This window comes from Python bivittatus, unplaced genomic scaffold (genome assembly GCF_059951505.1).
Source record: "Python bivittatus isolate LINGU-HERP-01145 unplaced genomic scaffold, Pbiv_v1 ctg000580_np1212, whole genome shotgun sequence".
Taxonomy (NCBI): Eukaryota; Metazoa; Chordata; class Lepidosauria; order Squamata; family Pythonidae; genus Python; species Python bivittatus.
In genome coordinates, this window is record NW_028277087.1 from 5,221,191 (window position 1) to 5,233,505 (window position 12,315).

Sequence of the window (12,315 nt, forward strand, 5' to 3'; positions counted from 1 at the left end):
CAGAAATCATTTATTCCTGCTGTCTCTTGTTTTGATATGGGAGTTAGGTTATTATTCGGGCGGATAATAAACAGAAGATTCACTATTTCTGACCACACTCTGTGGAAAATGGCATTTCTGTGTCCAATCCCTGCCCCCCCATTTCAAGATAGCTTCATACATCATGCTTCGTCAGAAAAGACCTAACCAAGGTTTATAGGTGACCTGGTTAAGCATGGAACCTAGTCCTGGGTCATCCTTTTTGCTACGGATTAGTGCTGGCCAGCCTTACAAGGCATAACATTGGGGCTGGGGGTGGGGGGAGAAAAAGATGAAGAAGGAAAATTAATTCTTTCTAAGATTGGCCTGCAGTGAAAAAGTTTGCTTAAAACCAGAGAGTGAAAAATTTCCAATGGCTAAAAATGGAACAACCGTACAAAAATCCTAGATTTAATATTCCTAGATTTAATGCATTAGAGGAGATTTAGGGTTAATTTAGAGTCTCCCAATTAAAACACAGAGAGAAGGAAATTTGAATTTTTTCTCCCCGGTTAGTACATCCACACATTTAATTCAATAAATGCAGAGCCTCCATTTGAGAAGGAGGAACAAGCTTTCTCTTCCAATTTTCACAATTTGTCTTCTACACATCACAAATCTTTTTGTCTAAAATAGCCTTTGGGTGGTAGCCTTGAATCTTTCCTACCTCCTTAAATAAGTAGCTTGTTACTCACAATACTCTCCCCCTCCCTGGCCTGGCACAGAGACATCACCAACAATAATTCAAGAGAAGGACATTGTGTTTTTCTACTATCAGCTCAGAGCAAACTTTCTAAAAAAGAAGACAAGAGGATGTGTACAAGTCTCCCCCCACATATTTTGGGTTTTGCTAGATGCCCTTTTTTTCCAACTTCTGACACATTGAATGAATTATATATATATAATTATATATATATATATAATTAATTGAAGGAGGAGAACATTCATGTCAGCCAAAAGTACAGGACATTTCCAGCTGTAATCTGGAAGTGCACTGAAGAAGAAAGAATTTTTCTGTACAAGTGAACACTTGAAGATGGAGATATATGTCAAATAGGATTCTCTCGGGGGATGTTGGGGCATGAACAGTAAAAGAGGACACCTAGCATTTGAATGCCTTCCCTTAAGCAAAAAAACCCAAAAAACCCACACCATTTTCAGATCTAAAATTAAAACATTCCTGTCCCCCCCTTCCTTAATTTGTAGACAGACAGATTGTGTGTGTGCATGTGTGTGCGTGCATGTGCGTGGTTAGGCAGTTCTATTCCTTTCCACCCCCTCCCTAAGGAACTCCTCTCCCTATACCCACAGATGTAAAGGGGCTTTCCAAACTTTTTTTTAAAAAAAACCCTTGCAACACACACACACACACCTTGGAGACAGCTTATAATTTAGAAAGAAGGGAGAACTCAGATCTGGAGGAAGGGTGAGGAAGGATTAAATTAATCCCTAGAGGCATTTTTTAAAAAAAGATAACCAACGAATTAGCAATGGAAGGGAGGACGATTGAGAGGAAAAGGGGGGAGCCCAACTCTGAAAGAAAGTTGGTGGCGGAGAGAGGATTGGTTTCTTTTCCGCTTTTAAAATGGAACAGCTACGGTTCAGCGCCGGTTCCTTTCTTTAAAAAAAGATTTACTCCTATTATTATTACTGCGGTTACTGGTATTATTATTACTCCACAGTGACATGTGCCAATGTTGGAGCCCGAACTGTACGGTTAGAACAGCCTTGAAAGAAAGGAGGAATCGCTCCCCGTATTAAACCCAAACTAACGATCTTTGCGTTTCGTTTTCAGGTGGGTAATGTGGACGACGGGGGGGCGGGTATTTAGGAAACCAGAGCTCGCCCCCGCCTGGCATCTTCCCGGGGGACCCCTCCCGTCCGATCGCCTCCACGCGCCCGCTGCTCCCGAGCCCCCTCCCCGCTTTCCGCCCGCCCTGCTCCCATCCCTCGGATGCCCCGCCGTCTGCCACCACCTTCGTCCTCCGCTTCGAAAAGCGGCCGCTTCCACGGGAGAGCAGCCCGAAGGAGCGAGCCGGAGCCGCCGAGCGCGCCGCCGTACTTACAGATCAGGGCATCCGCTTGCAGGACGAGCAGCCAGAGGGGCAGAAGGTTCATCCTTGCGCAAAAACGGGGCTGGGGGGGGGGCGAAGAGATTGTTTTAATATCTGTCTATCTTGGGGGACAGAGACGGTTCCCCCTTTTTTCCAAGGACCTTCTTGGGGCCCCCAAAGTTTTCTTTAAGGTTAATCAAGGGGGGGGGTAGTTTTTTTCCTTCTACCCCAATTTTTTTTTTTTTTTTTTTTGCTCTTTCTTTCCTACTCCCCCTTCCCCAGGCCAATACTCTCATCGAGAGACAAACAAGGGTTTATCCGAAGCCAGTCTGAGCAGTTCGAACTTGACAAGTCCTCTAATATGCCTTTTTCACTCCCCGCCCCACCCCGCCCTTCCCCGCCCCGTGGGCTTTTGGTGGAGCGGGGTGTGTGTGTGTGTGTGTGTGTGTGTGGAAATGAACTTGGAATTAACAAACCCTTGCTAAACATCTCATCCCCCTCCCCCCCCAACTCCTTGCTATATAGAAAGCCAGCCTGCTCCTTTCTGATTTGCAGGAGGAGAGGCGGAGGGGTTAAGAACCGAGCCCCCCTCCAAAAAAAATGCCCATCTTCCAGCTCATTTTCCCCTTTTCTTCTTCGTTTGACCTCCTTTTGCCTCTTACTCAACCAGCAGCTGCAAAGAGCGTTTCTGAGTCAGTGGAAGAAATATCTACCCCGGTTGTTGGCTTGGATGGTGATTTCTTTGCTGGGTGTGATATTTTCCTGCCCCCCTCCCATTCCCGCTCTCTTTCTGCTTATTTTTGACTGCTGATGCTCTTCTTCAGCATGCACCCCCCAAAAGTGGCCTTTCCCCCCCCCCCACAACTGTTCTCTGGGCGCAAGGACGGACAGGTACCTTAAAAAAAAGTGCCCTCTAGTCCCGCAATTGTCTCACCTCACCTCACCACCACCACCACCATCATCACATCTGAACGGCTGGCTTCACAAAGACCCCTCCCAGCCAATTCATTTCAAAGGTCCTTTATGGTCATGATAATGTCGCCTAAGCTGAAGTATAAACTTTTGGTGGGCATATTCAGCGGTGCCAGCTTTGAAGTAACACAGGATGCCACAACGGAGACTGCCCAAGAGTTCTGTGTAAGTCAAAAGCTTCCACCTTGATCCTTCCTTCCTTCCTTCCTTCCTTCCTTCCTTCCTTCCTTCCTTCCTTCCTTCCTTCCTTCCTTCCTTCCTTCCTTCTCTTTCCTTTAAACTCTTCTCCTTTTACAGCAACTGCCAATCTATAGAACTATTTATCTATATATAGATCTACCTTTGACAAAAGCATAAGGAAATAAAGAAATAGCAGTGATTTGCCATTCCCTTTTGGGATGATTTTCAACTTCCCAGGCTAGTCTACAGCCTTGGAATTTCCTTGTGGTCTTTCATCCAATAACAATCATCATTGCCAATCCCCTCTTGGAAATACTTTTAAGCGGCTTGCTATAAGGAAACTGCAACTTCTTAAAAGATATTTTCTAAGAAGAAATGGGCAACAATCATAACTATCAAGAAATAATATTTATCAGATGTATAAGACTTCTGAGTGTTTGAAGCAGTTTCCTTTTTCCTTTTTTTGCACAATCAGGAAAAAAGCCCTGTGAATTGGGTTCTCCAGATTGTGCATTTTTCAAACCGAAATCAAGCAGTTTTTGAAGCAAAATTCAATTGCCTGTTGATCCCACGCTACCCCCTCCTGCCCTGTGAGAGAAAATAAAAGCTCATATTGGCTGAGAGAATCAGAAAAGAGGATTTTTGAAAGGGTGCCATCGTTTGGGAAAAAATCTCTGCTAGCTGTGGAACAATTATTATACCCTACACACACACACACACACACACACACACACACCTATCTAGGAAAAAAAAATAGAACCTCCGCTCCATCTTACACAAAAGGATTACATGTACAGTGAGCAAAATTAAGGATTTCCTGCATTGGAAAAGGATAATTGCTGTTTGTCTGGCTTCACTAAATATGCTTAGATTATGTAGCAGAGATTCATCCAGGGTTCAGAGAGGAAACTCTTCTGAGTCATGATGGAATACTTCTATCAACATAGAAATTGTGTTCACACAATATATATATCCTGAATTAACCCATTTTCTGGCTTTGCACAATGCACCAAACTATATACTAGCCAAAGAGGCTGGGTACACAGGACACCCTAAGCTACAGGGGGGGGGGGGGGGGAACTAGTGGACTTTAACTTTAATCAGGCTTCACAGATTGGACAAATGTAGCTTTTAGGTTTTTAACAGACGGGGTCCAGTGTGTTCTGCGAACACCATGAAAAAATGATGACCACATCTCAGGAATGTACATACCAAGGCAGCTTAGTGCATAAGGGTGGTCTGGATGACCTTTGAGGGATCCTTTGTGGTTCTAAGTGTGCATTTATTATGTGTAATGCTATTTCACCATTTCCCAATATAACTGGCACTCATTCTTCTGGACTTCCAAGGGTGGGCTGGAGATGACAAACAGGAAGGACAATTGTCTTCTTAAAGGCATCTAGCTGGCTAAATTGATAGGGCTTGTTGGATCATTGATCAGATCCTGCTTGCCTTCTCTCCTTTACCTCCTGAACAGCCCTGCAAGGAAGCTAAGCCCGAGAGAGGGGCATTTTCAAAGACTTCTAGACAAGGAGATGGCTAAGTCTAAGTTGAATGGTTGAAGGTCATTCCGTGCTGATCTCTCTGGGGTTGCACCCTCTCCACCACCATGGCGTTTGTAGAACCTGACCCTAAGGGGCTTCCAAACTCATCCCATGCAAAGACAGAGGGTTGAGGAGAGGTTGAAGAGGAGAAAAACACGTGTGCTGGTTTAACTGCATGTAGTTATTCCTTTCGGAGCCAGTTTGGTGTAGTGGGGAAGGCACCAGGCTAGAAACCTGGAGGCTGTGAGTTCTAGTCCTGCCTTAGGCACAAAGGCAGCTGGGTGACCTTGGGCCAGTCACCCTCTCTCAGCCCTAGGAAGCAGGCAAGGGCAAACCACTTCTGAAAATCCTGCCAAGAAAACTGCAGGGACTTGAAAGCACCTAAAAAAAAACAAAAACCCACCCTCTCCCCCACACGCAGATTATTCCACCATCCCTGGGCCCCAGAAACAGAAACAGAATATGTTTCGATTCAGCTACGCATAGGTAGTATTTTTCTTCTATTGTTGTGCCTTCAAGGAGGTCTTGACTTCTGATGACTGCCTGGACAAACCCCTGCAATTCTATTGGCAAGATTTTCAGAAGTGGGTTTCCCTTCCGTTCTTCCTCGGCTGAGAGAGAGGGACTGGCCCAAGGTCACCCAGCTGGCTCTGCGCCTAAGGTGGGACCAGAACTCACGGTCTCTGGGTTTCCAGCCTGGTGGCTTCACCACGATGCCGAACTGGCTTAGAAAGGTAGCTCTCAGAGAGGGCTTAAGAACGGGAAATTGTGCCAGGGGTTTCAGGGAAAAAGTGGGTTTGGGATCAGATGACAGCTAGCACAGTGGGAGGACAAGAGTGAAATCCTAGTGACCTGGGGTGGCAAGTCAGAGCAGTGAGTCATAGAGAAGGGGGGGTCAGGCAGTTTCCTCTGCCAAATCGACAATTCTCCTGTCTCTAGGTGAGAAGCTGTTGAAGGATCCCGTCATTGTCAATGTCATTATTCCAGGAAAGGGTAAAAGAAATCTAGCTTGAAGCAGGGACCTGTGCAAAATTGCAACCAGGAAACTCCTTAAACTTTGGAGACTTTGAGCTTGAAGAAATAACTGGAGGGTTCAGTCACACCCTCCTTGAAAAAATAAAGCAGAAACATTTCCTCCTCCTCACCATAAAGGCCACTCCAGAATAAGGACTTATTCAGAACCTCCTTGGTGACAGCATCTCTTCAGTTCCTTAAGACTTTCAGTGTTTTATTATTATTATTATTATTATTTCCAATTATGGGGTCACCATTTCTTGGGAATCCAGGCTAGTGTGGGAATTATTCGATGAAAGTCTTGAAGTTAGGTTTCATGTGGCAGAAGAACACAGAAATGATCTTGGAGAACAGCCATATCTCTTTATTGCTGTCGAAGACAAAACTCCATGGTACAAAACTTTAAGTACAAAATTAAGATGTAGTACAAAATTTGAAGTCATAGTAAACTTTGATAGTATAAAAAATAAAATAGTCAAACTTAAATAGAATAAAGTGTTAAGTGTGGACTTCAACTCCCAGAATTCCCCAGCCAGCATGCTCAGTAGGGAATTCTGGGAGTTGAAGTCCACACATCCTAAAGTAGCTGAGGTTGAGAAACGCTGCTATAAAGGAACAAATTGCAAAATTAAGTAGGCATATCAATCAGTTGGCTGTGCATTTTGCATATTGAGATACCGCCCAGAGTCACTTTTTCGTGAGGTGGGCGGTATCTAAATTTGAAATATAAATAAATAAAATATTTATTTTAATTTTTTTTGTGTGACATAGCAAAATTTAGCTATATTTAGGGTAACAGAGTCAGGAATATTTGAGAGAAAAAATTGTAACTGAGGGAGGGAGGGAAAAAGAAATATTGTCAGGCTTTCAAGATTCTCTTATTATATCTATCTGTAAAACAGAGTTCTAGTATTTCCTGTGATATTCGTTTTCTGATCTGGCCTACCTCGAAGGGTTGACCTCAGCAGAAATTGACCTGTTTTGTTTTATCTATCAGTATCAGCTCTGAGAAGGCACAGACATCAAGAGAAATAGAGGGGAGCAGAATAAATGGGAAGATGGATGTGAGAAAAGAGATAAGAAAACTGGGTATTTAACAGAGGCTCCATTCACACAACTGTAGTATTAGATTCCTGAACTGCACAGATTGGACTAGACAAGTGTTTCTCAACCTTGGCAACTTTAAGATGAGTGGACTTCAACTCCCAGAATTCCCCAGCCAGCCATGCATGGCTGGCTGGGGAATTCTGGGAGTTGAAGTCCACTCATCTTAAAGTTGCCAAGGTTGAGAAACACTGGACTAGATTATCTCTAAAGTCACTTCCAGTCCTTACACACCATGATTCTATTAATATGCAACACAGTTACTGAATTAAAGCATTTTCTGAATTTAGACAATACACTGACATATACATTATTCAAGCAGACCAACCAAGATATGCCAGCTTAGTATTGTGTGAATGCAGCCACTCGATTTTCAGTCTAACTCTCCATTCAGTTTCCCCGTCTCTCAGTGGTGAGCTAATCCAGACATTCTCAATCCGGTCCTTGCCAAAGACACACAGGGGACGATGGGATTTGTAATGCAACATAGCTGAAGGATGCCACGTTGGGGAAGATCTGGCGTAGAATAGACAGTGAGATGGGCAGTGACAAATTTGAAATATAAATAAATATAAATAAAATAAACAGCATAGCTAAAATCAGCTCGTGAGTCCGTCTCCGAGATAAATCTCAAACTTTTCTACGTGCCCCAAATTCTGATGTAGCTTTTATTTGAATTGGGAACTGCAAACTTGTGGGGGTTTATCTTCTGAGCCCATGCAGAGCTGTCTCACTGTCTTTGCTGAGCAATTACCAGGGAACTCTCCACAATGTGATTTGTGTGTTGGCACCTTCATAAACTTGCTCACCCTTTTTTTAAAAAAAACGATCCATTGTCCACAGGCAGGCCAACATCCGGGGAGAGGGGAGATTAAAAGGTTGGTGGGCCGGGAGACAACAATTGCTGGTGACATCAACTGTTCCTCCAACACCTCCCATGTGGTGGAATCGGGACATCTTGTCCCTTCCATGGGCACTGAGTCACCAGAGCTGCCGGGAATCCGAAGCAATGGTTATGTCCTTTTCCTTTCGAACTTTTGCAGGATGAATCACCCAGCCCACGGACCGGGTGGCTCACTCAAACCGCCGGCTTAGCAGGGAAAAAAGGAAGAGAAGAAAGTTTCAGAGGGAAGGTTGTGGCCAAAAGTTGTCCTGCTTTTCTCCAGGATCCAGGGAGGCTTCCAGTCCCGCAGATGGCTTCTCTTGGCATCACCCATTTTTGCATCTTTCCCCGCTATCCAGGTCCGGGTTAAAATCCACATGAAGGGCCGTAGGATTTGGGAAGAACACCTGTTTGTGTGTAAAGGAGGGGAGGCCAGATTTTACTGGCATCACCTCCAAGTAAGATCAGATCGGACCCTTGGGTGAGATCTTGAAGATCCAGCGGCTGTCTTCACACAACTCAGATCGAGACCTAGCAGATGTTTTCTGGAGCTTGATAAGTGTTGATCTTAGTTACGTTTTCTATCACTCTGAATGGCAGATAAGTCCAGCCCATCTGGCTGGTATATGGTTTGATATCTTGTGCGAATTCAGGAAATGAGATAACTCAGGAACAGGCTTCATTAGATTGCGGGGACGTGGCTTGAGTCAGTCAGCAGAGTCTGGGGATCGGTCCAAGAGAGATCTAAAAACTGTTGTAAATCTCTGTACAAGTTGCAGGAAATTGGAGAAAGCCTCAAAACTCCAGGGGTTTCCTTGTAGGAACCAAAAGATTCCCTCTCGGTTAAGGACATCCAAGCTTTTTAGGCTGGTTCTGAATGTTGAGAGCACACTCACAAAATGGTTGCCATAATGGGCTAGGTCATCACATCCACAAAAAAAATTTTCATGTGAGGTTGCGCCTCTGCTATCTTCTCCAAACTCCTGAAATGTTGCACATCACTTCAATTTACCTTGATCTTAGGGATCAAGGCAGTGGGAACACTTCCAATCTGGGGTCCAGAAGCTTTCTTAGAGATATTATGCTTAAATTTTTATTTTTTTTTGCAGCCTGCCATCTTCCCATTTACTTTCTTTCTAATGAAAGGACTCTAAAAAAATTAAAATAAACTCTGGAGGGGCATAAACTCTGGCATAGGAGAAGTTTCTGCTTACCGTGGATCCATGGGCACAATTCTGAAGATCCAAGCGGGGGGGGGGGGGGCAAATGCTGCAACTTCAGTATGTTCTTGTGCCAGATGTTGGGGTGCAAATCCATAAGGACAGCATATGGTCATGATGTCACCACACGCATTGTTTTGGCATCATCAGCGTTTGCAGCCAATGCAGCTGGACCCAACTTTAAATTATTCACCTAAAACTAAGCTTCAATTTTCCAAGCTTCCCTTAACTAAGGTGCCTTCCATATATGCAGAACTTCAACTCCCAGAATTCTCAGCAATGGCCATGTCTGCTGGGGAATTCTGGGAATTGGTCCATACAACTGGAAGGTTCCCAGCCTGGAGAAGGCAAGGATGGCTGGCTATGTTCCATTACCTAAAAACCTCTAGAGCAGTGTTTTTCAACCTCAGCAATGTTAAGATGTGTGGAATTCAACTCCCAAAATTCCCCAGCCAGCATGGGAATTCTGGGAGTTGAAGTCCATGCATGCTGGCTGGAGAATTCTGGGAGTTGAAGTCCACACATCTTAAAGTTGCTGAGATTGAGAAACCCTGCTCTAGTGAATAAAAGTTCTGAAACAATCTTTTCCACTACTGGCATAACTCACATTCTTAAGAAGTTGTTGCTGATATTTTACCAAATAATTGAACGGGGTGTCCTCCAAAACACATTGAGTTAAGGAGGACGAGAAGCAGTTTCTCTTTGCACTACTCAGCACAGTTTTTCATTTTAGTGGTTATGTTAAGCCTGTACATTTACTCAAGAGTAAGCCCTGGTGATCTGACACACTCCCGAATGTAGGATTGCAGCCTTCTTCAAATTCCCTATGTTTTAAGCTACAAATGTCCTTGGCCGGAGGTAAGATCTGACTGCGGCATGACTCTTTGCCTATTATGGGCTGTGTTCTTTAAAAAAGGACTGCTGGGAAAAATAAAAAGATTAGAAATGTGAAGAATCTCACCATCCAGCCTTCCCCATTCCAAAGCTTTGCTCACTATGCGGTTAGATTAATGTGCATTAACCTCATCTTCTACATTGGTCATTTGGTTCCTATTTCTCCAGAAAAACAGGATTAAAATATAGAATATTAAGAGTAAGGAGGACGGCTAAAGACCATCTAGTCCAACCCCAACGTAGGGCAGGAAACTCGCTTCTACAAGTTTCCCTGACAAATTTCCACTTAAATACTTCCAGCGGAGGGGAACACGCCACCTTCTTATATTCCACATCTCCAATATTCTATTGACTAGCTCTTACTATTAAAAGTTTATCAATATTATTTAGCTGGAATTCGCTTCCCTGCCATTTCCACCTATTGATTCCAATCCTACCCTCTAAAGCAGCGTTTCTTAAACTTTTTTCTCTCAGGACTCCTTCCCACTTTTTAAAAATTATGGAGGACCCCAAAAGAGTTTTTTTGTTTGTAGGGGTTATATGTATTGAACTTTACCATTAAAAATTAAAATGGATGCATTCGTTGCTGCTACCGCTTCTCACAAGTGTTTGTTGGGATTTTAATATTGTATTACTTTTCAACTAGGCTTGCAAATAATTTTGATTTCGTGGACCCCTGAGGACCACCCTTTAAGAAACCCTGCTCTCAAGCATCACAGAACGTATCTTCTCCAACGGCTGTCCAATGGCCCTTTGAATATTGGAAGATGGCTATTTATGTCTGCAACTCTGGAACATGATCCAACCAAGATTAAGAGGTTTATGTGTCCTGATCTAGCTAAAATTAGTCTTGGTTATGCATGGTGGAAGCGATGCAATTTAAGTAAAACAGGTTGGAGAAGGAAGGCACAGGTCTTTCCCCAGATGCTGAATGGCATCATGCTGAAGAGAATCTCCACGTCCAGAAATAATCTGGAAATTAACAATGGAAATATACTATAAATATCTGAAAGTATTTTCCTTCAGGCAGCTTGGCAGGTGCAGGACTAACAGTATAGTTTGGGCTATTTTATCAAAACTCCTTTGAAAGGCATAGGCTTGGAAGCAGTTGGCCTCCCATATCAAGCGCCAGCTTATGATTTTCAGGGACCTTGAGGTTGCCCCAAATTAGAAATAAAATGCTGAATTGTTGTAAACAATATGGCCTGTGTGATATAGTGGCAAAGGTGCTGGCCTAGGAGTAGGGAGACCCGGGTTCTAGTCTTCCCTTAGCCGTGGAGCCAACAAGATTGGACTAACATTCTGTTGGCATTCCGTGGCCCAGCAGAACCGTCTCCCAAAAGGAGAAGCCGAGCCCGTCGGTGGCTTTGTTTGCTAATCAAAAGACAGAGGTATGGCAAAACACCTGATCCCTTTTAAGACATTTCAAGAGCTTTTACCGTGTTTGTAGTCTTTGCCTGCTATTTTGCTGCAGACCTAAGTGGTTTCCCCCAGTTGTTGCAACAAGTTGAATTAAGCTCGGCTGTTGGGTGGGGTTTGGAGACTGGCCCAGGAAAGCATGGAAAAGCAAATACCTGGGCAGATTACGATTGTTTTTTCCCCCACTCCTTTGTATTTTTTCTTTTCACTGTAGAACTTAAGATGTCTTTGGAGACATGGAGAAGTTTTGGTCCTTCAAAAACATCAGTGTAGGATGCAAGATCTAGGTTTCATAGAACAAATCAAATCAGAGTTCTTACTAAGGGGGCACAAATAGTCAGGCCTGAATTATCATATTTAGACACACTGAATGAATATCTAGCACTCTGGAGAAGTGCATAATGCTGGGAAAGGTGGAAGGAGAGAGGACAACCGGCAGCAAGGGGGATGGACTCAGTGAAGGTGGCCATGGGGACACCGTTGGAAGACCTGAAGGACCAGTTCGGGATAATTTGTCTTGGAGAAAATCCATCTATGCGGTTGCTAAGAGTCGACACTGACTTACGGCACATAATCAGTCCATCAATCAGTGAAGTACAATAATAATTGAGCATACAAAAGCAAAATAAGTTAAATCAGAAAATGACTAAAGCATGAAAAAGCCAGCAAACGCTGAAAAAGAAAGGAGGAATTGAAAAAAGTAAGCAGTTAATTCATATTGGAACAATGAAATATACAATGGCAACAACTCTGAGAACATGGAATCATATGGATAAGATTTCCCAGAGCATCTCTAGAAAGTCAGTACAGAGCTGGAAAGGGTAATCATGTCTTGCAACTAGGACAGTGCTTCTCAACCTTGGCAACTTTAAGACAAGTGGAGTTCAGCTCCCAGAATTCCCCAGCCAGCATGCTGGCTGGGGAATTCTGGGAGCTGAAGTCCACATGTCTTAAAGTTGCCAAGGTTGAGAAACACTGATCTAGGATCTGAAGTAGAGTCTTCCTAGTGGGAA

The 12,315-nt window shown here is 43.7% G+C and overlaps 1 protein-coding gene across 1 annotated transcript in view; it reads right to left on the reverse strand.

Moving 5' to 3' along the window:
• The window catches only part of CRLF1 (cytokine receptor like factor 1), a 43,635-nt gene extending 41,269 nt beyond the window's left edge, over window positions 1-2,366 (reverse strand). The window contains exon 1 of the mRNA XM_007438022.4: window positions 2,085-2,366. Coding sequence (XP_007438084.1) covers window positions 2,085-2,136 — 52 coding nt within the window. The 5' untranslated portion in view covers window positions 2,137-2,366. The remainder of the gene's footprint in view (window positions 1-2,084) is intronic.
• Between the last annotated feature and the right edge of the window lie 9,949 nt (window positions 2,367-12,315).